Below are 26,897 nucleotides of genomic sequence, written 5' to 3'. Positions count from 1 at the left end.
GCAAGGAGGGAATTTATAAAGAAACAGATATGGCAGTTAGAAGGTCCAGGGTTGGATGATCTGTCTGGCTTGACAGAGTAGTTTGCAGCTGAAGAATTTAAATGTGTTCCCAATAATGATGTAAGGGTTTTCCTAGATGAAAAGGATGCCGCTACCTTGAGGGAGGCCTGCTGGGTTAGCAGACGAGGTTGTTTTAACCCTCAATGTTGAGTTTACTCCGGATGGGAGTTGCCCAGAGAATAACTGGGAGGGTCAGGGGAACTTAGAGTTTGAAAAAGGGACTGGTATTGAAACCCTGGAAGAGGTAGATGTCCCGTTTGCGTGTGTTCAGGGTGTGAAGGGTGTGGATGCACAGGGTACTGAACCTAGTATTGAAACTCAGGAAAAGTCTGAGGTATCTGATTTAGTTGAAAAGGAATGCAGTTCTTTTGGTTCAGTTGTGAACTTGGTTCAGTGAAGAAAGGGTTAACCTTGGTACCAGTGGAAAGTGAGAATTCTCAGTTGTTTGTGTTAGAAGGTGTGTTAAAAGTTAATGATGAGATGAAAGCTGGTGATGTGAATATTATTCAAGGAGAAGGGAAAGGTGTTGTTCCTAAATTGAATAAAGAAAATTTAAAGTCTGAATTGGTTTTAGAAGGATTGACAAAAGGGAAGAGACCGTTAACCGAACAATGGCTTGTTAACAAGGTGCCTGTGGATCAATTACAGTTTGTTTGGAAATCCAAAGATAAACAACTTGGTGATGTTATTCAAGTATCTGATTTAGAGACGCAGAACTTGAAATATTGTTTTGACCAAGAGGGATCATCTGCTGCTGTTAAATTAAAACAAATAGAATGAAAGATCCTGTAGATAAAATTAATGACTTGCTTCAAATTAACGAATTGTGTGGAAGTTCAGCAAATGGGCTAAGTTTGGAAAACACTGGTGATAAGATAGCTCCTGTGAAAGGAGCCTATGAAGGCCTATTCCACACTGGTGAGCAAACTAAACTACGTCAGAGTTAAGTGGAAAAGGGACAAAGGTTGACCAAGTGCCACTTTGAACAACAGGATCTGGTTTTGAGGGAATTTAACAAAGCATGTGAATAATAAAGACAACATCATGACTGTTTGAATGTTAAGTTTTAAAAGTAAAATAGAGATTAGTATTTGCACAAACTTTTGTAACGTAACTACATTATGATCACACATGTATTGGTTCACACTTTGTAGTATACACCTAAGCTAAGAACACAACCCGTTTAGTATTTTTTTCGCTAATAATGAAAAATAAAGATTAGGCGGTTATTAAATTGGAATCTGTTGTTACAGGAATTCGATATTAAAATACAACATGTGAAGGGGAGTGACAATGTAATTTCTGATTGTTTTCCTGGATGTTAACTTGAATGTGTATCTGTATTATTCTTGTTGTTAAGACAACTTTTGTATTTTGTTAAACTCTGTAATTCAGTGTTTTCTTAGTTAATTTTCGCCCTGGTGAAAATTCCCAGAAGGATGGGGGTGTTATGAGTGATGAAACAGACCTGATGGACAATGGGGTGAAGGGTTGACGAATCCCAACTCCCCCTCCTGAGAACCACGAACTATTACTGTTGTTATGTTGACCATGAGAAAGAGAGACAAAAAACAGGCAAGAACATCGGCGATAGACAAGAGAGAGGGGGAAATTGCTGATTAACTGTATTGTGACTCCTTTTAGAATTATTTACTGTCTCGCTGCAAGGACAATAGTTTTGCTCATAAACATTCTCAGTGGACTGAAGGAGTGGCCTTGTTTGATGGACACAGGTCATTCAGGATTGATGGACAGCTGAGACCCCGTGAGTAGGGATAAAAGGCAAGTTTGGAGAGACACCCTCTAGACACGCCAATGGACACTGATTGAGTGTTGGAGCCCACAAGAAAGGTGGGGGCTTCGAAGACCGAACCAGGAGCCAAGAGGTCGGTCAATAAGGCTATCAGTATAAAAGCAGGGCCGGTGGGGACTTGTGTGTATGTCCACTCATGCCAGAGTGACGAGTCCACCACCGAGGAACGGTCTGGGTCTGGCTGAAGACCAAGCGGGGTCATAACTGAATGACCACCATAACAACAATACGACGGATTAAGAAAGCAAAGGAAGGGTTGGCTGCTGTAGCTGTTACATCTCTCTCTCCCGCTCTCTCTCTCTCTCTCTCTCTCTCTCTCTCTCTCTCTCTCTCTCTCTCTCTCTCTCTCTCTCTCTCTCTCTCTCTCTCTCTCTCTCTCTCTCTCTCTCTCTCTCTCTCTCTCTCTCTCTCGTCAACGATTACAATACAACAACCATACCTACAACAGCATTCATGAACTGAACTGAACTTTATATTATAAGACAATTTATTTACCCCTAGACATCGATAGAGCTTGTTTATTATTGATTATTATTATTATTCCTACACTTTTATGTTTATTACTGCTAACTTGTTTTATATGTATATTTGCATTATGATATGGTTTTGCTAATTTTTATTAATAAACTCCTTTAGTTTGGTACCACCAGACTCCAACGGATTCTTCTTTCTCTGCTGGTTAGACACCCATTTACGGGGTACGTAACATAAATGCATTAGGATCTTTATTTTTTGTTGATTTGTATAATGTCAGGTTAGAAGAAAAAGAGGTGGTTGAGCGGTAAATTAGCAGATACAAGACAACGAAATTCTAAAAAGGACCCGGGGTCCGACTGACGTAATACTGATGCAATCGTGCACTTCATTGCAATGCATTTGGAGCCGATTTCAAACTCTGGATATCGGACTACAAGCTGTTAATGCGAAAGGGGAGAGAGCATCAATATACCTTTAGTATGGATGATTCGGTTATACGGTTCGGCGGGATAATGTTTTAGGGCCGAACAGTTTCTCTTGCCCATGTGATCACCGCTAGCTATTGAACAACAACTCAGACGGCAGGTTCTGACGAATCAATGGATTAAAGACGGCGCCATCATCTTCTTTCTTCACTGGCAGTCGGGCAAGGAGTCGCGAGTGAAGCTACGTGTCAGAAGGGCGTTAGAAAATCTGAGTAGCGCATTCATCTCTTTCAACACTAGTTTACAATCCCCATGGTCAATGCGTTGATCGTTACCGAACACGCCCGTAAGTTGGTCACATGATTCCCGAGAACTCGTAAGACGTCTATTGCTTCACTGCTGCATAGACCAATCCATCATCATTGCGGAATTCAAAGTTGTCTTGATGTTTCTAAGGAGAGTAGTTTAATTGGTTAAATAGCGGATTTGATTTCGGTAATTCAGTTAACAGATGAAGGACATTCTATCCAATGAGGAAATAATAAATATACGATATTTTGAGCTTCTATAAAGGCTGGTTCTGCATCCAGCGATTACTGTTTGGTACGAAATTGCCCCACAATTTTTTTTTTCGAATGATAGCAAGAATAACGCCCGTTAAGTACACCTGGGAGGTCATCGAATGAACCGAGTCTACTGACGTCAAATACTCACCAATAAGTACGCCAGGACTTAACTACAGAGCACAGTAAAGCTCATATTTTAGGTGGTATAGGCGTGACTCGACCGCAATATGACGTGTTATTGAATCGCTGACTGTACTTTTCTCTTTCTCGCAGCGCGATGTTGCACGAAACAGCATAAGAATCGATTTCAAATAGCATGGCTTGTGTAATACGTGAAATCAAAGATATATGTCGTTATTTCATCGCCCCACTCTAAAAATGCTCTGATTTCTCACTTCATGATTTTACTCAACAGAGATTAAAAATAACGGGAATTTTCGTTCGTAAACCGAAGGGGTACTTTTCCCATTCAGGCCATGGACCGACTTTTAAGTATTATGCTCAGTTCTGGTCAAACCATTATAGGAAAGACGTAGGAAGCTTTAAGGAAGCTGCAGAGGAAATTTACCAGGATGCTCCCTAGGTTAGAGAACATGCGTCATGAAGAAACGTTAAACGACCTAATGGTTTTACCTTTGGAGTGAAGGAGGATGAATGGTGACTTTGTACAATATAATGAGGCATAAATAGAGTGGACTACCAGAAACTTATTCCGGGGACGAAAATGGCTACTTCCAACGGGCATAGTAGATGGAAACGGGTTTATCAGAGGATATTTTTGAAATATATTTTATATACGGAGAGCGACAGACGCGTGGAATACGCAACTGGGGGTGGTAGTGGAGGAAGATACGAATAAAATCTTCTCATGCTTATAGTTGGAAGCGCGAGATGAGTTTATTCATTATATACGCCAGTAAAGCATTAGATTATTTTAAGAGGAAGATACATTCGGAACATTTAAGAGAAAATGATTCTTAAATCGAAACATTGGTGAAAGAACTCCAGCTTCGGCGGTCCCAGGTCCTGCTGCAAAAACAAGAAGGAAGAGTATGCGGCAAGCAGCCGCATCTCGTAACAATCCCGAGTTACAGAAACGCCAACAGGAACTCCAACAATCTCATTCCCTGGATATGAATGATCTCCCTATCAAAGACATTTAATGTTGCGCGGGTAAAGCGGAAGCTACAGGATCGAAAACCCCTCGAACATCCTAGGACTGCGCAGGCCAGCGATCTGCATTCGGATGTCTACGACCCATTAGGGGCGATAGGCTTAACCAAAAGAAGATGAAGAAAAATAATGCTGCGTAGGAGTGTAGGGTTGGATTGACTTTGGAGTAGGTATAGCTGGGGCGCAATATTGTAGCTTGAAGGATTTGTACTGTCCTATGTTCTGTATTCTATGCTGTATTCATGGGAGGTTTTTTTTGCAGCAAACATCTAAATCGAAATTATTATCGAAATATAATTTTAAACTTACTTTCCTTTTCTTGGTTTGAAGATCTATCGTAATATCAGCATCTAGAACAGATTAAGAAATGAAAAGTGCATAAATATATTAAGCACTTTCTTTTATGCATACAGAAGAACGTTTGCAATCTTTCTCGGGTGATGCTTATTTCTTTTTCACACTTGGTTAAGTTTTGTCAATAACCAAACTTAGTTACTTACATATTTCAACCGGGTTAAAAGATAATTGAATGCAGTCCATTGAATGCAGTCTGTCCTTTTCCTATTTCTGAAGCTCTTCTACATTCCCATCAAACTCCCCATCCTTCCAGATTCTGCCTTCTACACATTTGCATACATTTAAACTGGGTGATTAATGTTTCGCCCTACCAGTCTCTTTGAAACGCGATCATAATGAGATAGTGCAAACTCCAGACAAGAAGAACCGTAGGTCAGAATTCAAGATGAGTAACTGGAGCTGTGACAGCGATCAACTGGGCTAATGTCCTCGCCCGCACTCCTCCCCCCACCACAACCAAATATCGGTTACTCTGTGGCCCATATTCACTCTTAACTTGGAAGCAAGAATACAAGATATATGTTCCCTTCTTTTTCCAGTGATTATCAAGATTGTAATGTAGGGCGCATCAAACAGAGGAGTCGATTCATAACATCAGGACATCCCTAATTCAATAAGACCGAAACTCTTCCCTGAGGTCACTATGAATTTAAAGAAAGAAAATTCTTTACGGTCATCGTTGAGTTTAAACATTTCCAGCAATCCCCATAACGAGCGGGTAGTTTTCAAATTATGAAGTGTCCTCACTGACTCCTTCACAGATCTAAAAATACTGATTCAATACTGACTTCCATTGATAATTGTGTGGAGATTGCGTTTTCAATTTGACCACATTGATTTATGATTTATGAAATGCTACACAGACTAATCTAAACACTAGAATACTGAACAAGAAATGTAACATAGAACATACAGACAACGTTGTCATCACCTCCTCGGTCTTCCGACGGCGTCAGAGCTTCCCTTAAAATGAAATGTTCTGATATCAGTCATCTTACTTCGTAGAGGGAACTTTTTAAATCAAGGGTTCCCAACCTTTGTTATGCCATTGACAAATGCAATTCAGCTAAGGGTCCATGGACCCCAGGTTGGGACCTCTGTTTAAAAGTATTGCAGTCAATGGAAAACACCTTGCAAGTTAAGATCAAGAATGTCGGGTTAATTGTCAAGGAGGAAGCAAATGTATTCAAACAAATTGGGCTGATCTGTAAAATACCAAAGTATTAACAGGTGTTAGGCGACATCTATGGAAATGAATAAAGAGTCCGAGACCCTACTTCAGGACAAAGAACGAAGGGGGAATACGTCTGAATAAAAATTTGGAGAGGGAATGAGACCAGCTGGAAGGTGATAGGTGAAGCGATGTGTGCGGGAAAGGTAAAAGGCTGGTGAAGAAAGTACCTGTTAGTGGAGTAGCATGGGACGATGAGTGAAGTGGGGAGGGGGGCGCAGGGGTAAGTGACAGGCAGGCGAGAAGAAGTAAAATGTCTGAGTGGGTAACGGAGGAAGACGGGGCGGGTGTAAGAATACTTTTTTACTGGAAGGAGAAACCGCTTTTCATGCCATCAGGTTAGAAGCTACCCAGACGGATCACAAAGTGTTGCTCCTCCAACCTGAGTGGTAGCCTCATCTTGGCACAAGAGGCGGCACATAAACCGCATGGCGGAAAGGGAATGCAAATTCAGAATTAAAATGTTTGGCCACCGGGAAGTTCTGCTTTTGTGGCTGAGAGAAGGTGCTCGATGAAGCAGTCCCTCAATTTAGGACGGGTGTCACTAACGTAGAGGAGGGCGCACAGAAGACAACCGACGACTCCAGCACATTAACTTAATTCCACATCATATATATTCATCCAACCTTGCAGACCAAGTGGACTTGGGAGAGAGCTGGAGAGAAAGAGGAGAGTAAAGAGGCAGAGAGAGAACTCTTCTCCAAGCGATGCCACATGCAGCACCAGAATGATTTATAAAGGGATCTAATACAGCTTTGAATGAGGAGAGTGAAAGCAAGTCAGTAGGCAAATGATAAGGGGAGTGGTTTGTTTGCATAATTACTTCAGCCTTTTCAACAGTACCAAGACCCAAGCAGACAAATTAATTGATACAAATTCCTTTCCGGGAATTACAACTGAATATGATTGGCTGAATGCTTGGGATTGTCATACATGCTTAAAAACCTTTTGCCCAAGTAATCAGAAATACTAGATTGAAAAAAATAGATATTCCGGTGTGCTTGTCCCGGAGCTTTATGCACCTGCGTTCCAATTGAAAAGATGTTCTTACCTCTGATTTCCATGATCCCGGTCGTCAGCTGTAAAAGGCGCAGAGATGAATGATAATTTTACAAAGGTAATGTAATTTAGCAACTACGCCGGATAGGAAACTTAATTGAATAAAACAAATCTGAGCTCATTCTTTCAAAATGAAGTCAACGTACAATTCACCACTAAGGACAACTTCAGATTTAAATCAACCCAGTGGAAGATGAAAGAGACTGGTCTAAAACAAATGTAAAGCGCTGGGTGAACCTGAAAGGTAAACTGCAAATTCCCCAAACACTCAGTGAATCATCAGCATGCATGACAGCGTAGAACAGGTTCAAGCGTTCAGATCGGTCTCCTTTCCTGAGATCCCACTAGAGTGTTTGCGCTTTTGCAATATTCTCTATTAGATGTGATTCTTTGTTTCTGTTGACCTCCCATAGTTGTTCATTGATATACTTGATGCGTCTTTCAAATACTCTCCGCATGTCTGTCATCTATGAATTATAGTCAGCATTCAATTAATGGATAACACAGCGACAAGCATTTAACTTTTCATCACGGTTATTTTTCGTAAAAGACAGACACAAATATCATATGTTAATAGTGAATGTGATTAAGAGCAGACCGAATGACATCCTGCTGATTGCAGACACAGGAGAATTTCAGAAATTGAATTGTAACCGTTGTGCTATATCACCTGTTAACTAAAACACACCTTCCGTAAGCGTTATTCAACATGAAACTTACGAGTGATGTTGGCATATACGTTGTCTTCAGCAGATGATCCTGTCCTTAAAACAATAAAATCAACAAACATTTCATTTTAATTGACAAGGCAAATGTTATAGTAAAATCGTTTTCAGACAAGAATTGTGTCACCACATATACTAAAGAGCACGCATTATTTTTAAGGAGGATACAGATAAGCACGGACGCAGGAAGATATATGTGAATGGCGCAGACCATGGCAGATTCAATAAATGCGAAGCGTGAAATTATGAACCATTGTGGGAAATATTGGAAATGTCAGACTTGGTTAACGTGGAAATGTTTAAAGATATAGGGTTTATGAGGAACGTGTGGCCATTTTATATGATACAATGACTTTTAATATGCAGGTAAGTTATTCAATTTGATGAAAATGATGGGTATTTATTCCACGCAGGCCTCGGAAATTTTGTACTCACTTCTTTCCACTACGACTTCTTATCTTCCCTGTGGGCGACATAACAGTAACATACTGTAAATATTAAATGGAAAAAAAAAAACAAATATTGTTTTAAAAACAGATTTTTATTTATTGTTTATGTAATGAGACCCAATGCAGAACAGGCCTATACTAGTTCTTCATACCGGACCGCCAGGTAACCCCAATCTAGACCTAGCCTAATCACGGGACAATTTGCAATGACCAATTAACCTACCAACTAGTATGTGTTTGGATTGTGGGAAAAAATAGAATACCCAGAGGAAGCTCACACGATTGCAGGAAGAACGCACAAACTGTTTGCAGTTAGTTGGAAGTAATTTTGAATATCAATAATTAGTGCACGGTATAATAAGTCTGCCATTAATCTATAAGGTTTAAGTAAAACATTACTATTGTCTGAGTTCATAAAATATTAAATATAATAAGGACTACTATAAAACTTTGCGGATGATGAAAACTGAAATATAAGCATTACATACTGGAAACACACGGCATGCCTTTGAGCATCCATGGATACCAAAAGGTTTATGTGTCCGATTTGAGCCGCAGAAGGGAAAAACGCCATCATGTTAGTCAGAGAAGAGTGAGTGCGGATCGGTAATGTAAAAGAGCAGCGCGTTGAAAGGAAGAGACCAGGATTGGTCCGGCTTGCATTGTGAAAGAATGTTGAGCTACCTCTAAGACTCAGTGGTACAGAATTGCTGAGCGGATTTGGAAAGAAATTAGTTGACTGATCGATCTGATATCTCGTAGACTTGATCGTCTTGCTGAAAACCTATAGCTTAAATAGAATTGAGTATTATCTCCGACTAGTTCACTCAAAAATAAAGAGCAGCGGATTCAAGTATGGGTGCATCAGTGTAAGGGAACATTTAAATATTGTTTCTCATTGATACATTAGCAAAAATAAAATGGTGTTAGTTTGGAGTGGGTTGTTTAAGAAAATACAAGACAGCCAGTCGACAGTAATGTTTTGAAACAGTTAAGGGAGTATTAGTCCACAGTCCTAATGGTGGGAAATGGAGGAAACATGTTTTTGACGGAAGGTGAGGTGGTGAGGTTATTGTGCAGATGCTTGTACCAAATCCTTTGAAAAGTGCCGGTGCAAGGGCATAAAAGGGTATCGGTCATGGCTGGTAACTAGTTCTGGGGTAAGGAAAGGAAAAGATTGGAAACGGAGAGAGAGAGAGAGAGAGAGAGAGAGAGAGAGAGAGAGAGAGAGAGAGAGAGAGAGAGAGAGAGAGAGAGAGAGAGAGAGAGAGAGAGAGAGAGAGAGAGAGAGAGAGAGATTATTTTGAATGCTGTGCTGCTACTATTATATAAATTTGTTTTATTTTCCTTTCTGTATTGTATTTGTGCTAGTTCGAATAAAATGTTTTGGTTTTTTTGCGGCTTTGAACAAGTGTGTCGTCTTCTTTATTTGCAAATACCCTGAACTGGCCAGGGGAAAGCATCGGATGCCGAGCAGATGGAAGGGAGCCATCTGTAAATTCGGATACAGTGCTAGATACAGCTTAATAATTGAAATGTGAATTTTAACTCATCTAGTTGTATTATTATTGATCCATACAGTGAATAAAATTTGCCCAATATCTGTTCTTCGAAATAATACATGCTACCGAATTGAGACTCGTCGACTCAGCAAGTCCGCGCCGCCCTTAAAGCACACGTTTAAACCATTCCCACTTTAATCTCCCAACATTCCAATTAACTCTTTCTTTGGTTCTGCCATTCATTTACACAGTAGGAATATTTGCATTTGTCAAAACCGTCATCAATCTGTACTCCTAAGATAAACCATGCCATGAGTGGAAGCCAGACTGGTTAAATGCAGAACAGCCAAGTCCACGCAAGTAGGATCGGAAGTAGAAATTGAACCAAATTTAGAAATGTCAACGATTCTGCGTTTTTGTCATGCTAACTAATGTCAGTTCTTTCTTCCTGCAAATCAAATTTCGGAATATTACCCATCTATACATATTTTTCTCAGTATACATTTTTAATCTCAAAAGAGAATTTTTCAGTACTGTACATTATGTGCTAGCAAGGTGAAACACATGGTTGCAGTTAATTGTAATAAAGCTTACTCGCATGAACTAACCTACCATTTTTCCAGCAGTAGATGCCCACTATAGCACAGACTACGAGGAGCGTGACGACAGCAGAAATTGGAATCCATTCCCAAATGTATTTACCTTAGCATAGAATATTAAATATATCAAAATACATTCCGTCGGCGATCGTCGTTTAATAGTCTTTAGTGTGCTATATTGAGAACTTGAAGTGCTTTCTGGACGAAGAGTTCTGAACGAAATGAGGGAGTAACTAGGGAGCGGGTGGGCGGAAAAATGACAGTTAAGTATCCTGAGGGCAGTTTTAACTGATCGATGTCTACTAAGTCACTGATATAAGCTGAGTAATTAACCCTGAATTTATTGCACCAAGACGCGAAGGCATTTCAAACTTTAATGGACAGCAACTCTCACCTTCATTTCGTCTGCTCGATTGAAGAGCACCAATGCAGGAATGGACTGGGCGAACAATCGTAGAACTATATGCATTTTCCGCTTGAGAGCGCAAGAATCTATGTCCCACTGCCCCGAAACATACAGTGTTAATTAATTGCTATGAATATAATATGGTGTGCACTGTGTTTCCACTATTTTATGCTTTTATTTCAACTCCGACTTGTGGAATTTGGGAAACGATATCGGAGCCTCTCTGACCACACACATACGCGCGCGCGTGCACACACACACACACACACACACACACACAAACTGCTTTAGACTTGGAATCAGAATCAGATCTAATACTAATGACAAATGTCGTGAACTTTGTCGTTTTGCGGTAGTAGTGCAGTACAATGCATAAATTACTATAAGTTACAATAAAAATATAAATATAAATGGAAATAAGAATTGAAGAAACAATACAAAAAGAGAGCCAAATAGCGAGGCTGTGTTCATCGGTAATTGGGCTGTTCATAGATCTGATGATAGAGTGGGAAAAGATGTTTCTTGAATAGTGAGTGTGTGTTTTTAGGTTCATGTTCCTCCTCTCCGATGGTAGTAGTGAGAGGAAAGCATTTCCTGGTTGATGATGATCCTGGTTGGTGAGTGTCCCTAGGGATGGATTCCGTTTTTTCAGGTATCTCTTTTGAAGGTCTCCTGGTGGTGGTGAATCTAGTACCCAGGATAGAGCAGGCTGCTCTTGCAACCCTCTGTAGCTGTTTCAGACACTGCTCAGTGACTTTTCTATACAAAACGGCAATGCTACCAGTTAGAAAAACAGTACATCTGCCAGAGCTTTCAGTGGCTCACCAAATCTCCTCTGTCACCTAATGAAATATACACTGTTGCCGTGCGTGTTCGTAATTACATCAACACGTTGCGGCCCAGATTGCTCTTCAGAGATGTTGACACTCAAGAACTTAAAAATGCTTAACTCTTTCACTGCCAATCCATCGACAACGGCTGGTGCGTGTTCTCTTGACTTCCCCTCCTGAAGGTTGCAATCGATTACTTAATTTTACTAACTTTGAAAGCAACGTTGTTGTCATGACACCACTCAACCAACCGATCTGTCTCACTCCTATACTCCTGCTCGTCTCCATCTGAGATTCTACTGATAACAGTTCTGTCATGGGCAATATGATAGATGGATAGCGTTTCAGCTGTGCCTGGCCACACATTCATGTGTGTAGAGAGAACAGAGCAGCGGACTAAGCAAGTATCGATGAGGTGAGCGTGTGATGGTTGTCAGAGAGGTGCAATATTCAGATCCACAAAACAACAGCCTGATGTAGGCCCCGCTGTTCAGAAAATCCAAAACCTCGTTCAGAGCTACAAAAATTGCATCCGTATTGGCTTGTAGCATTATGTACTTCGACTATAAAGCGCTCTTCTTGTATTTTTATTAAATGTCTTCTTACGTCATGACATCAGAGTGTTCCAAACTGCAGCCACTTGCTGAGTGTAAAAAATCTTCTCGAGTGGTGTGGCGAGATATGCAGCAGTCGAAGCGTTACGAAAGGAAGCTTTATATCATTTTATTCTGGCATCTCTGTTCTTACATACCATATCCACTGTTCTGCCCTGTTGTATTCGATAACTCAATCACATTTGTTGAAATGAGATACAGCGTAGAATTGGTCCTCCGGCACCTCGAGCCACGCCACCAACCAATCCCTTAATTTAAGACTAGTCAAATTACGGGGCAATTTATAAACCAAATAACCTCTTTGAACTGTGGGAGGAACCCAGAGCACCCAAAGGAAACCTATGCTGCCAGGGGGAAGGATACAAGCTCCTTACAGGCAGGGGCGGGAATTTAACCTGGGTTGCCTGTGCTATAAAGCGTTGTGCTAACCACTATGCTACCATCCCGCCCCAAATAATTTACCTGTGTTCAGACCGCCACCGCCCTATCTATGTCTCTGAGGATTGGAAGGTATTTCAGCACCCTCCCTGATTCCCAAATTACAGAAGGCCACATTCCAACACATGTCCCCAGCACTCTCTGCTTGTGTATGACCGGGAGGAAAACAAAGTACATCTGCTATCGCAGTTATTGACTCACTCGTGACTGATATGCTTCTACATTGAATGCCACTCTATTGGAGTTAGGAAGCCTGATCGGACATCTTCCACATTGGTGGGACTCCTTGTAAATGGGGAAACCGCTCTGTCGAAAACCCCCGCAACCATCACCACAAGTGGGTGAACAAATATTTTAAATCCGATTCCCATTCCCTTCCCCATGACCTCCTCTTGTGGAAGACTTGGTTGAAGGATTGTGGACGTTGTTCCCTTATTCAAGAAAGGGAGTAGGGATAGCCCAGGAAATTATAGGCCAGGGATTCTTACTTCAGTGGTTGTAAGTTGATGGAGAGGATCCTGAGAGGCAGGATTTATGAACACTTGGAGAGGCAAAATATGATTAGAAATAGTCAGCATGGCTTTGTCAAAGGCCTTACGAGCCTGTTTGAACTATTTCAGGATGTGACTAAACACATTGATGAAGGTAGAGCAGTAGATGTAGTGCATATGGATTTTAGCAAGGCGTTAGATAACGTACCGGATGCAAGGTCTATTGAGAAAGTAAGGAGGCATGGGATCCAAGAGGACCTTGCTTTGTGGATTCAGAATTGGCTTGCCCACAGAAGGCAAAGATTGGCTGTAGATGGGTCATATTCTGCACGAAGGTCGGTGTCTCGGGGATCTGTTCTTGGACCCCTAATCTGTGACTTTTTAAAAATAAATGATCTGAATGAGGAATTGTTGGGATGGGTCAGTAAGTTTGCTGATGACAGAAAGGTTAGGGGTGTTGTGGATAGTGTGGAGGACTGTCAGAGGTTACAACGGGACATTGTTAGGATGCAAAACTGTGCTGAGAAGTGGCAGAAGGAGTTCAATCCAGATAAGTGTGTGGTGATTCATTTTGGGAGGTCAAATCTAATGGCAGATTATAGCATTAATGGCAAGACTCTTGGCACTGTTGTCGATCAGAGGGATCCTGAGGTCGGAGTCCATAGGACACTCAAAGCTACTACGCAGGCTGACTCTGTGGTTACGAAGGCATACAGTGCATTGGCTTTCATCAATCGTGAGATTGTGTATAAGAGCCTAGAGGTAATGTTGCAAATATATAAGGACCCTGATCAGACCCCACTTGGAGTACTGTGCTCAGTTCTGGTTGCCTCACTACACGAAGGACGTGGAAACCATAGAAAGTGTGCAGAGGAGATTTACAAGAATGTTGTCTGGATTGTGGAACATGCCTTATGAAAATAGGTTGACTGAACTCGGTCTTTTCTCCTTGGAGCGACGGAGGATGAGGGGTGACCTGATAAAGGTGTGCAAGATGATGAGAAGCATTGATCGTGTGTATAGTCAGAGGCTTTTCCCAAGGTCTGAAATGGTTAGCACGGGACGGCATAGATTTAAGGTGCTTGGGGCTAGGTATAGAGGAAATATCAGGCATAATTTTTTTACGCAGACAGTGGTGAGTGCGTGGGCTGCCCGCGGCGGTGGTCGAGGCGGAAATTACAGGTTCTTTTAAGAGACTGCTGGATGGCTACATGGCACTTAGAAAAATAGAGGGCTATGGGTAAAGCATAGGAAGTTCTAAGGTACGGATATGTTCGGCACAGCTTTGTGGGCAGTAGGGCCTGTATTGTGCTGTAGGTTTTCGATGTTTCAATTGAAGCCTTTCAACATTCTATAGGTTTCAACGAAATCCACCCCTCATTCTTCTCAACTCAGTATCTGAATTTCAAATACAGACCCTAAGCAATCGACCGTTCCTCATACGTTAACCCCTTCATTCCCAAATTATTCTCATGAACCTCACCTCGATCCTCTTTAATGCCTGCACATCTTTTCTCAGGTAAGGCATCCAAAACTGCGCACAATACGCCAAGTGAGATCTGACCGGTGCCTTATAAAGCCGGAGGATCATACTCCTGCTCCTATGTTCTAGTTCTCTGGAAATTAATGTTCACAGTGCACGTACTTTCCTTACAACCCACTCAATCTACAAGTTAATATTTAGGGAATCATGAACCATGACTCCCAAGTCCATTTACAGCTCTGAATTTTGAATTTTCTCCCTGTTGAAAAAATAGTCTGAGCCTCAGTTCCTGCTACGAAAGAGCATCTGCCACTTTTTTGACTATTCCACCAAACTTTGAAGTACTTCTGCAGACTCTTTGCTTTCTTAGCACTATAATTTCCGCCGTCTACCTTTGTATCGTCTGAAAACTTGGCCATTAATTAATTGACGTTGCACTCAACTTCAGTAAGACCAAACAGCTGAATATGGACTTCAGCGAGAGTATGATGAGAGAACATAAACCAATCCTCATAAAAAGATCAGAAGTGGAGAAAATGAGAATTTTCAGGTACTTGGGTCCCAATATCTCTGCGCATATAACCTCGTCCTAACATATTGATGCAACTATAAATAACGCAAGACAGTAGCTATATTTGATTAGTAGTCAGAGGTGATTTGGGTTATCATCTAAGACACTGGAAAGCTTCTACAGATGTACCGTAGAGATCAATCTTACTAGCTACAACACCATCTGGTATGGGGGAGGGGGCACTGCCGCAAATGGTTGAATAAATTGCACAGATTGGTAAAATTAGTCAGCTCCATCATTGCCACAAGCCTCCGTAATATCCAAGACATCTTCAAAGAGCGGTGCATCAGAAAGACGGCGTCCGTCATTAAAGAACCGCACTACCCAAGACATGCCCTCTTTTCCTTGTTACCATCTGGAAGGACGTAGAGAAGCCTGAAGGCACACACCCAGCGATTCAGGAAAAACGTTTTTTTCCCTCTGATATCTGATTTCTGAATGGACATCGAACTCATGAACACTACCTCACTACTTTATTTTTTTCTGTTTTTGCACTAATTCTTTTAATTTAACTATTTATTGCAAACACAGGCACGGCACATATATACTTACTTTTAAAATATTTATCACCCATTGCATTGTACTGTTGCAGTAAAACTAACAAATTTCACGACATTTGCGGTGATATTAAACTTGATTTTGATACTGTCATCCAAATCTTTGATATAAACATGTGAAAAGAAGCGGCCCCACTACATGTTATTGAGGAATACCACTTATCACCGGCAACAGCCAGAACAGGCCACTCACTTTATTTTGACATTTTGCCTCCTGCCCATCAGCTAATCTTGTACACAGGCTCGCATTTTTTTTTTTCTGTAATACCATCGGCTCTTATCTTGTTAAGCAGCTTCATTCCGGCACCTTAACAAAAGCCTCGTGAAAATCCAAGCAAACAACTGACACTCCTTTGTCTACCTTATCTAATATTTACTCATAAAATTTCAACAGATTTGTTGGGTAAGATTTCCTCTGAAGGAAAACATGCTGATCTTGGCCTATTTTATCACGCGCCTTCAAGTAGCCCGAGATCTCTTCCTTAGTAATGTACTCCAACATCTTCTACTCACCTCTTACAGACAAATATACAGAATTACTCCGCGCCGACGTAACCCGCCTTCCTTCTACCACAGCTTCGTAAGCACAGGTGTAATTCCCACTCCTGTTACGATCTATATTCCGTATTATGAAGTTAACTGTACTGTTCTGTGGGTTGGAAGAGCTGCACACCGAATTATTTAATTCACTGTGTTCATATAGATAGAATGTTGTTCTCGGGAAATCCTGTGGACTTCTGCAGATAAAGATAACTTTTCCCCCTTGAACGACATCAGAGGAAACCACTGATAGCAGCGGTATGGGCAAATCTGCGAAAAAAAGTTTATCGTTTCTGTAAACACACGGTATGACATGGGACTAAATAGAAAAAAAAACAGATATGCAATGCAATTAACTGGGAAACATCCTAGGAAGAGGGCCGAAGAGCAACATGTAGCCATAGGAAAGAAATACGCTGAAAGATATGAGTTACGTGTGTATCCTCAAAGCGGTGCAGATTTAAGATCAACAGTTTATTCGAGGTGGTATAAAAACCCATTTCGCTAACGGTTTGTTGGTAGACCGTATGGATTGGTTATTAGCTCGTTGCTTGGACGCGTGTCACCGTTATTGAGTCTTTAAAACAACTTCCATATGATAATAACTAGGGAATGATTCTAAACCTGATCAATTTTCATTTATGTGAATCAGATGAATCAGCCATTTAAACGTTCTGTTTTGTAGGTGGTTAATTTTAGTGCACCTAAACTCTCGGAGTTTGATACCCGTTAAAACATTATTCAACGTGAGCATGATGTATTGAAAAAGTTTAAGTTTTCCGAGGTTATTGCCTTCACTGAAAATATAATTATGACGATTGTTGGTCGTTCTCATGTGCGCAAGTTATTGACGCAACCTGTCGATTTGACCATTAGACCATAAGACCATAATACCTAGGAGCAAAATCTGCAGATGCTGGAATTCCAAGTAACACATGCAAAATGTTGGGGGAATTCAGCGGATTAGGCAGAATCTGTCTTCAGGACCTCTTCACCTTGTAAACCTATGTCATTGCTGCCAATATGTACCAAGCCTTCTGATTTCTCACCCACGCCATTGAGAATGTCATGGTCCCATTGGAGAATTCACTGATCCTGGGACCGGGAGGCAACGTACCATTCAGATGGCTGTAACGCGTCCATCGTCTCTATTCCTCTAACTAAGGAATCTCCTATAAACACTGCTGTCTTCATTCCGTCTGTGCTTTTTCGAGCCACAGCAACAGACTCAGTTGCACAGACACAGTCACTTTGGCTCCCTTCTGTTAGCTAGTCCTCCTCAATAGAATCTAAAATTATAAACTTATTATGGAGGGGAACGGCCACAGGTGTACGGTACTGGCTGTGCGTTTCCCATGTTTTCCTTGACAGGTACCCAGTTATCTGCCTCCTGCAACCGAGAGGCGACTACCTTCCTCTAGCTCTTGTTTATCATCTGTTAAATCTCTGGTATTAGAGGAAGATCATCGAGCTGCAGCTCTAGTTCCTTAATCAGTTTTCACAGGATCTGCAACTCGATGCATCTCGTGCATATGTGCTTATCTGGGAGATTGGAGGTCTCCCAGGCGTTCCACATGCTTCACAAGTACGAAACACCGCCCCCGGTGCCATTCTCAATAATTTACTATGCCCGAACAGATGAAGAACAAATAAGTAACTACTGACCTCACCCAAATCTGATCTTGCCTAAGCTTGATAGGCCAAAACCATTTTAAAGACGGGAGTGTCCAAAACAATAGCCACGTCGCTTGAACTTGAAATAATTTAATTTACCCTTTCTAATGAATCCCTCATGTTGATTTGCCGCTCCTCAACTCAGAGAAACTGCCGCGAAACTCTGCCTTAAATCGGCGTTCTGATTAATGATAGCTTTTTTTTACGCAGCCTTGATGTGGATTGTCTAACTCAGTGAAACTGACGCGAAGCTCTGCTTTTAAATCTTGACGGAGGACTGGCGAAGACCGGATGATTCAGGGATTTGCATGCACGAACGATGATGTGGAGTATCGAACATTTTTAAAAAATACCCACAAAACTCTGCACCAGGCCCTGCTGAACTTTCGAGTGGAACTAGCAGTATTCCTTCAAGGAATCTGTTCAACTCAAGAAGAAAAACTGGTGAAGCATGCTCCAAGGAGTAAAGCCGACCTGAACAATACAACTATTTCCTCGCACAACTACAGATTATATATAGCCTATTGGGGGAAAAACTAACCAGCAGTTTCAATTAGCTAAATAGGGCACGTTACAATGGAACTTAGATCAATTGGGAAATAGATTTATTCACATTGAGCCTACTTGTAAGCATAAATGCAAAGATATTAGAAACCAAAAAGCTCATTAAACTCATCTCTTCTTGTGCGAACCTTCAACGCCATGCTTTCATTAAAGCGAACATTAGAATGAGATGAAAGAGTTTTTTTTGCGAAATCGACTGGAATTGAAACTTACCCACTACGGTTATGTTCACAATGTCGCTTTGCTCTGAACATGTATTGCCGGTGTAAAGACAAACATAGCTATGTGGCCCACACTCAGTGTCCATGAGAGTAAAGGTGACTGCGTTTGACGGTGAAGCGATTTCTTCCGGGGTGACTGCTAAATGTCGTTCTCCATCATACAATTGAAAACTTTTGATACTACGCCGATTATTAGCTTCACAGGTTAATACAATCAAGTCCTCTCTTAAATATACCCTATCCACACGATCAGCCGAAAGCCGCAGTTTATCAAGACCTGCTGCAGAAAGAAAGTTTATTCAGCGATGCTCAAAATGTCACATGGCTAAACTCCTATGGTTTGACTAACGGAAAACTATTTCTTAGTCTTTTACCAGTCTATTAGCATAATGGTTAAATTATAAAATAGATGGATTCCAGCTGTGCTTCTATAGCTCATGACTCAGGTTGTTGCTACTTCCTAATATGGCTGCTGTTAATTTTATTCATCTCAAGGATACCATCTGGTTTATGTCATCCAATATTATTTTAATTGATGGCAATGATTGGCGCTAGCATAGTAGTTACCCTTATCGCTTTACAGCACCAGCGACCAGCAATCGAGGTTCATCCTTCTCTAATGCATGAGATCTGCAACAACAGATGATTGGCAGTCACACGACCCCTGAACTTCTTCTAGTTTTCAGATGAAATTGGATCAGTGATGGCTGGAACAGTAAAATGGGCACAAGTACTGTAAAATACTTACGGGGGGTTATACATCACTGATAAAGGCCCATGCTTCCTCTGTGTATTGTTGAGCCAAAGACTTCCAAATATTCAAAACAAATTGAAGGTCCCTCGCGGAATTGTTGCAGCTGCATCTAATATGGCTGCGTCCAAGAGGCTGAGCAAACTGGATTTGTTCTTTTAAAGTGATACTTCCAGTCTGACCTTCAATTAATATTTAGTGTTGATCTTGAATTGCGTCTCACAGCCGACTTCGAATTCAGTGGTGTTTACATCTTATCTGTGGACCTTGGTCGAGGCACTTTACTTTTGAAGAGACCTGCTGAATTCCTTCGCGTTTTAGATCATTTACCTTTGACACCAGAATTAAGATAACTGGCAGGATCAGGAGCTTCATTCACAAATTGGTACTTACGTACAGGTCCCGAAATTGTGAACATTATGGCACCTGGAACGACTGGAATGTAGGGGCGGTCTACCAGTGTTTCTCAGTTGAATGCGTTGATTCATTCCTGGACTAGATCGAAGAGCAATGCACAATTGATATATTACGGAACACACTACATTTGGATATTATTTTCAATGTTGGTATGACAATTAAAGAAGGTCCAACAGCGCACAACATTTGTTTTGCACGAAACATATTTTTTGGGAAAAATGAAATTGCATCCCTCCTGTCATCGTGGCACGGTAGAGTAGCAGTTAATGGAATGCCTGAGATCAGCGATTTGTGTTCAATTTCCGCCGCAGTCAATAAGGAATTTGTATGTTTTCTCCGTGCACACGTGTGTTTCCCGAGTATGCTTTGGTTTCTTGCCACGTTGCAAAGGTGTACAGGTTACCGTCGGAAACATGGCGACACTCATGGGTTGAATAGTACAATACTCACTGATTTGAATTAATATAAACGAAGACAGTCACTTTATGTTTCAATATACATAGACAAATGAAGCTAATCTTAATCTTAATGTCAAAAATGGGTATCAGGTTTAGCGGGACTCTCCCAGAATATTAGAATTTTAACTTACCCAATACTGTTATCTTTAGTTTCCGACTGGACACTGAACCTGCCCGACACTGGTAGGAATTTATTCCAGTTTTCAACGCGCTGATACTAAAGTTGGCCGTTTGAATCCTTGATGAGGCTGTCTTGCGTGACGTTGATGCAAGCTGTCCTCCTTTATACAGTTCAAACGACTCGACTGCACGTTTACTGTAGGAATCACAAGTGAACTTTACAGATTCCCCTTTCAAATAAACTTTGTCCTCACGGTCAGCTGATATTCGCACTGCATGAGTATCTGCGAGGACAGAGGAAAACTTTCAGACGGCATACAAAGCGACAACTTGGTGATGTAATTATAAGAGGAACAGATACAGAACACAGAAGGAACTCAGCAGGTCCTGATGAATGGTCTCTTCCCCAAATGTCGACTGTTCATTCCTCTGTATAGTGAGTGGGAGGTTGGATGATTGCGATGCTTTTAAAAACCATTGCTATTAACTTTGAAAAAGTGAATTCAATTGATTTGAATTGACATTATTACTTCACCTACATGAGGAGTAAAAATCTATACCTTACGTGCTTGGCAAACTCAAAGGTCTTAAGGTGGATAAGTCACTCGGAGCAAATGGACTACATCCCATGGTCATGAGAGAAGTTGCTGAACAGATAAGGGATGCATTGGTCATGTTCGTTCAAGAGTTGTTTGATTTTGGCATGCTCCCGGAGGACTAGAATATTAGCAAATGCCACTCCGCTCCTTAACAACGGAGACAGACCAAAGAGAGAAAATTATGGGCCAGTTAGTCGAAACTCAGTTGCTGAGAAAATGTTGGAGTCTATTATTAAGAATGAGGTTTCGGGGTACTTAGAGACTCAAATTCTAAAGAGACTAAAATAACTCAAAGTCAGCATTGTTACTATGAAAGGGAATATGACCTGACAGATCTATTAGAGGTCCTCAAGAAAGTAACACGCAGGGTGGCAAAGGAGAGGCAGTCGATGTCATTTACTTGGATTTTCCGAAGTCAGTTGATATGGTGCCACACATGGGGCTGCTTTGCAAGATAAAAACCGATAGACTTCCAGAAAGAAACTAACCTGTGTAGAGGAATGGCTGACAGCCAGGAGACAGCGTGTGGGAATTAAGGAGGTCTTTTCTGTTTTGCTGCCGGTAACTAGTGGTGTTCCTCAGAGGTCAGTATTGAGACTCCTACTTTAATATAATTTATCAATGATTTAAATATTTGATAGTTTTGTGGCCAAGTTTACAGATGCGAAGATATGTGGAGGGGTAGGTAGTGCTGAGGAAGTCATGCGATTGCAGCAGGATTTAGACAAATTGGAAGAGTGGGCAAAAAAGTGACAGAAGGAATAGTGTTGAGAAATGTACGAATCAGCATGTTGGTAAAAAAATAAAAAGGATCAATAGTGTGTCACTATTATTTAAACGGGAAGAAAGTTCAAACACCAAGGGTGCAGAGGGAGTTAGGAGCCCTCGTGAAAGACTCCCAGAAGGTTAACCTACAGGGTGAGTCTACAGTAAAGAAGGCAAATTCACTGTTGACATTTATTTCAAATGGAATAGAATGTAAAAGTAAGGAAAGTAAGGAGATAATGCTGATACTTCAAATGACACTTGGACGGTTAATTTCACCTCACTGGATGGGAAAATTTTGGAATCGATTGTTAAGGATGTTTTTCCGGTGTACTTGGAGGTACATGATTAAATAGGCGGACGACACAATCGTTTCCTTGACGGAAAATCTTGCCTTACAAATCTGCAGGATTCTTTGTGGAAATGACAATCGGGGTAGAGAAATAAGAATCGGTGGATGTTGTGTACTTGGATTTTCAGAAGTCCTTTGACACGTAGTCATCGATGAGGCTGATGCACAAACTAATATCTTAATATATTAATGAAACAATATTGGCACGGATACAGCATTGTCTGATTGGAGGGAGACGAAGAGTGGGGATAAATAGAGCCTTTTTCTGGTTGCCTGCCCAGGACGATTAATGTTCCAGGATGGTTTTTGCTGGGTCTACTTCTCTTTGTCGATGTTTAGGATGATGGAGTTGATGGCTTTGTGGTCAGATTTACGGACAACACGAAGTATTATGGAGGGACAGAAAGAGTTCAAAAAGCAGAGAGGATGCAGAAGGATTTCGACAGATTAGGAGCATGGGAAGAGAAGTGGTAGATGGAAACACTGTAGGGAGTTTTATGGTCCATGCACATTAGAGGAAATAAGAGCGTGGACTATTTTCGAAATAGAGAGAAAATTACAAAATCATATTATGTTCGAAGTGACTTAGGATTCCTGAAAGGTAAATCTGCAGGTTGGATCTGTGGAGAGGACGGCATACAGAAAATTAGACCTAGAATATAAAAGCAACGATATCATTATGAGACCTTATGAAGCACTGGTACAGTCTCACGGCGTATTGGGAAGAGTTTTGGGTCCCTTATCCGTGAAACAGCATGCTAACATTGGAGAGAATTCAAAGGAAGCATCAATAATTTGGAGATGATATTTCCTATGGTGGGAAAGTCTAGGAACAGAGTGCAAAGCCTCCCAATGCAGGGACACCCATCTAGACCGGAGATGAGTCGAAATTTCTTTAGCCACAGAGCTATGATTCTGTGGAATCCGTTGCCAAAGGTGGCTGTAGAGGCCAATTCGTTGGCTATATTTTAGGCAGAGGTTGATAGATGATCGATTATTTAGGGCAGAAAGGGTTACGAGTAAGCCGGGAGACGAGCAAGCAGAGAGGGAAATGGCTCAGACATGATAAAATGCCGGAGCAGACTCGATGAGCAGAAAGGCCTAATTCTGATTCTGTATGTTGTGGTTTTATCATCAACGTTGCATGTATAAATGTTTCTAGTGATGCCAACTCGGAAGATAATGTAACGAGAAACTAAGAGCGTCGAACAAGATGTAGTATTTATCTCTGCGATATAGATATTTGTTTCATAGACCTCCTAAGTAGTAGAAGGAGGTGGGAAAATCAAAACCATGAAATTATATTACTCATGATGGTTGGGAAGAGACCTGTATTTGCTGACGCTACTTTAGTCCAGCAAAACTAAAACAATATCGGATACATAGATCATTTTCAAGATTTTGCACTGAACTTAAAATCAATAATGCATCCACGTATCTTCACATCAAAAGTGTTCATTAAATTAAATAAATCTGTCAGATTTATAGAACTATAGACATACCCAATATTTCTATTGCTTCTGCTGTACTCTGTCCTAAGGGTGACGAACAATAGTAAAACTGCTTTCCAGGTTTTTCGGGCATGATGGCAAAGGTAACCTTGTTTGTCTTCGAAGTATCTGCCAGGTCGCCTTGTGCAGAATATTGACGCATACCGGACAACTGAAAGTCGCGGCGCTTATGTGCCTCGTTGGACTCACAGGTGAAATTAACCGATTCTCCTTTCAAATACACTTTATCCGCACGGTCAGCTGATAGTCGCAGTTCGTTTTGACCTGCCGGGGGAAGAGCAAGTTGTGTAAGTGACTCAAATCGTGGTATCTGGTAGATCCCACATTCATTTGTGTACGGGTAGAAGAGTGATTTAAGATCCTTAGTAGCTTGAAAATAATTGACAGTGATATTTTCAGCACATTTTCATATCTACATCGTAAATGGAAGGCCTACAGATGTGAAATTCTCACAGCAGTTTTTTTTTTAAATTCTACTGTCAGAATAAAAGGAAAGACTAACCGGATTCTATACTCTTGGTTTTCAAGAGATATTAATGTCCCGGTTAATAAGCAAAAGGAGAGGCTTAGCAAATTCAAGCAACAAGGAACAAATGAGCTATTTGAGCAGCGTCAGAAATGCCGGAGGTGGGGGTGACCAAAAAGGTATGGGGTTGCATAAGCAGATAATGTGAAGGGGAATCCCACGAGCCTCTACACATACACAGTATTAAGAGCAAACGGAGGGCACCTGAGAAAACTGTTCTTCCTGAGGATCTGCGAGGTTATCTATGCATGAAGACGAACGTCATGGGGGAGATCTTAAACTGATTTTTGCATCTATATTTACTCTGGAGACAGACACAGAGTTTATAGAGTTGACGGGAAAGACCAGCGAAGTTATGGATAGAGTGCGGATTACAGAGGAAATTATTGTTGTACTGAGGCAAATTACGGTTGTTAAATCGCCAGAGCCGAATAAAGTGACTTCTTGGAGCTGTTTGTTTAATGTAGTTCTCTGCATCTCAACTTTCTTTCCGGTTAATTTCAGATAAGAAATCACCTATTAATGAGGTAAATATTCAGCAGACGAGAGGACGGGGCGCGAAGCAAAGACATGGGGATCATCATAAACCAGACATATGTAGACATGGAGTGTGTGCTGGGATCGCAATGTTCATTGACTGAGTACGTACGCAAAATCAAAGAACAGGACGAATTGTGAATTGAATGCAATTAGTCACGGAGAGAATGTACAGACTTCTTACAGAGAAAGGTGGACATGTTGTGTTTCCAATCATGTACATGCATACATAACGTGGGGTTCACACGTATCGACTTAAGTTAAAACTTACCAATTACTTTTATCGAAACTGTTTCACTTCGCGCTATGGGTTTCTGAGATAGCTTGCTTTTATGAACGCATATGTAATATTCGGATGATCTGTGCAGAACCTTGGTGGTAAATAGGACCGTGTTTATTGCTGAAATTGTTGTTTGGGGCTTTGTTAGTAACGCATTTTGTCCAAGAAACAATTCAAACTCGCAGAATGAATATTGATAGTTAGATTCACAAGTGAATGTAACCGATTCTCCCACGAAATAAAAGTTATCTGCACGATCGGGTGATAGGCGCAGTTTACCGAGGCCTGCAGGGCATAAAGAAACTCATATGAGTCAAAAAGTGAGCAATGTTGAACCTCGCATTCATTTCATTCTAAGTAAACAGAATGTGTTCAGTTCGTGGCTTTTGCACAGAGATTAGATATGTTGCACGAGTTTCCTGTTTGCATATGAGCAGTTTCTTAGATTTTGTTCATCTTTTGCAAATAATACTAGTACATGCATCGATAGTTTCCATTTCACTCCCTGACTGCACATAATTATTACAATTAAAATGTGAAATTCACAAGTTAATGTGTTCTAATTTTTTATGGTCATTTCAGTTTCAAATACCTCCAGACTTATTTGTTTGTTTTTCTTTTGCTAAATTTGATTCAATTTTCTCTCCAGGAATCTATTCTACAAATATTAAGCACCGTTCTATTGAATGTTATTCCCTACTTTCCCTACCATATCATAAGACCGTTTTCTTTTAGTTTCCCGTATTGTATTTGTTTTAGCTGCCTACCGACCGATAGGCCAGCTCACTTCTGTAGTTGAAGCCTTATAAGATCTAATTGAATGCAGTTAAGCCGCTGAGATTTGTTTGTGTGCAGAAAGGCATGAAAAGACAATGGCAAACAGTAAAGAAAATAATAGTAGAACAATCGTAGTTAAACCGTTTATACAAGAAATGGGGACGAGACCGTCCAAGATCGGAAAGAACTGGGGTTGGCAGCTAAAAATAACAGTTTGCTGCAAAACGAACAGTCAGAATAAAGGGATGATTTCAAAACAACAAGGTAAGTTTCAGGGAAGGAAAATAGCTGAAAGGGGTACTCGCGAAGGAAACAATCGGATAATGACCGATCTGAAAAGTCATCTCAGTCTGGGCATGTGAAAGAACATATGAACATTGAAGTAACGTGAACTGCGTGAATTTTCGGGGAGTATATTAGTACGCTGTGAAGCGTAACACTGACCGCCGATGTTTCCCCTAAATCTTCCTCCATCGTAGAATCCCTTAAATCTTCATCCATCAAGCCGTTCTTCGGCGCCCTTCTGCAATCCCCGTTAGACACGTCACGTAACACCTTTAGACACCAATTCTCTCAACCTCCATCCGCCAACTTTCTACCAATTTCTCTTATATTCACAACTAGATAATTACTGTATACCACAAATATCATTGAACTCAGAACCGATAGCTCTGATACAAGCTTTGTCCACGCACTTTCATTCAGAAAACTGAACCTCTCCTCCACCCATATCTATATCGTTTTTCTCAGCCACCTTCGATTTTTTTCTAGCTCCTTTAATATCAAATGGGTTTTAAATATTTTCCTCATGCTATTATGGAGGAACAGGTCAAATACTTCAGCACAGTACACATGGACAGTATGTGTCACCTGACCTGTCATCAAAATGTTTAATTAACTTTAAAAATACTATTGATCTATTAGCAGAGAAATCATAACGAACAGTCCTATTTTGACTGCCTCTCTTTAATCCTGCCCT

The 26,897-nt window shown here is 40.9% G+C and overlaps 1 protein-coding gene across 3 annotated transcripts in view; it reads right to left on the bottom strand.

The window, feature by feature from the left end:
* Positions 1-2,587: 2,587 nt before the first annotated feature.
* The window catches only part of LOC140715566 (uncharacterized), a 31,867-nt gene continuing 7,557 nt past the window's right edge, over positions 2,588-26,897 (bottom strand). Inside the window, exons 3-14 of one of the 3 annotated variants that reach the window (XM_073027919.1) lie at positions 25,133-25,426; positions 23,790-24,062; positions 20,583-20,855; positions 18,818-19,105; positions 16,340-16,636; positions 10,450-10,539; positions 8,322-8,349; positions 7,882-7,925; positions 7,154-7,181; positions 5,785-5,834; positions 4,824-4,864; positions 2,588-3,226 (exon numbers count right to left, since the gene is read on the bottom strand). In XM_073027919.1, coding sequence (XP_072884020.1) covers positions 3,161-3,226; positions 4,824-4,864; positions 5,785-5,834; positions 7,154-7,181; positions 7,882-7,925; positions 8,322-8,349; positions 10,450-10,539; positions 16,340-16,636; positions 18,818-19,105; positions 20,583-20,855; positions 23,790-24,062; positions 25,133-25,426 — 1,772 coding nt within the window. In that variant the 3' untranslated portion in view covers positions 2,588-3,160. The other 2 variants (XR_012096161.1, XM_073027920.1) reach the window with 2 other exon arrangements.

Source organism: Hemitrygon akajei, chromosome 24 (genome assembly GCF_048418815.1).
Source record: "Hemitrygon akajei chromosome 24, sHemAka1.3, whole genome shotgun sequence".
NCBI lineage: Eukaryota > Metazoa > Chordata > Chondrichthyes > Myliobatiformes > Dasyatidae > Hemitrygon > Hemitrygon akajei.
The sequence above is the reverse complement of the archived record's forward strand: the minus strand, read 5'-3'. Positions and strand labels throughout refer to the sequence as shown.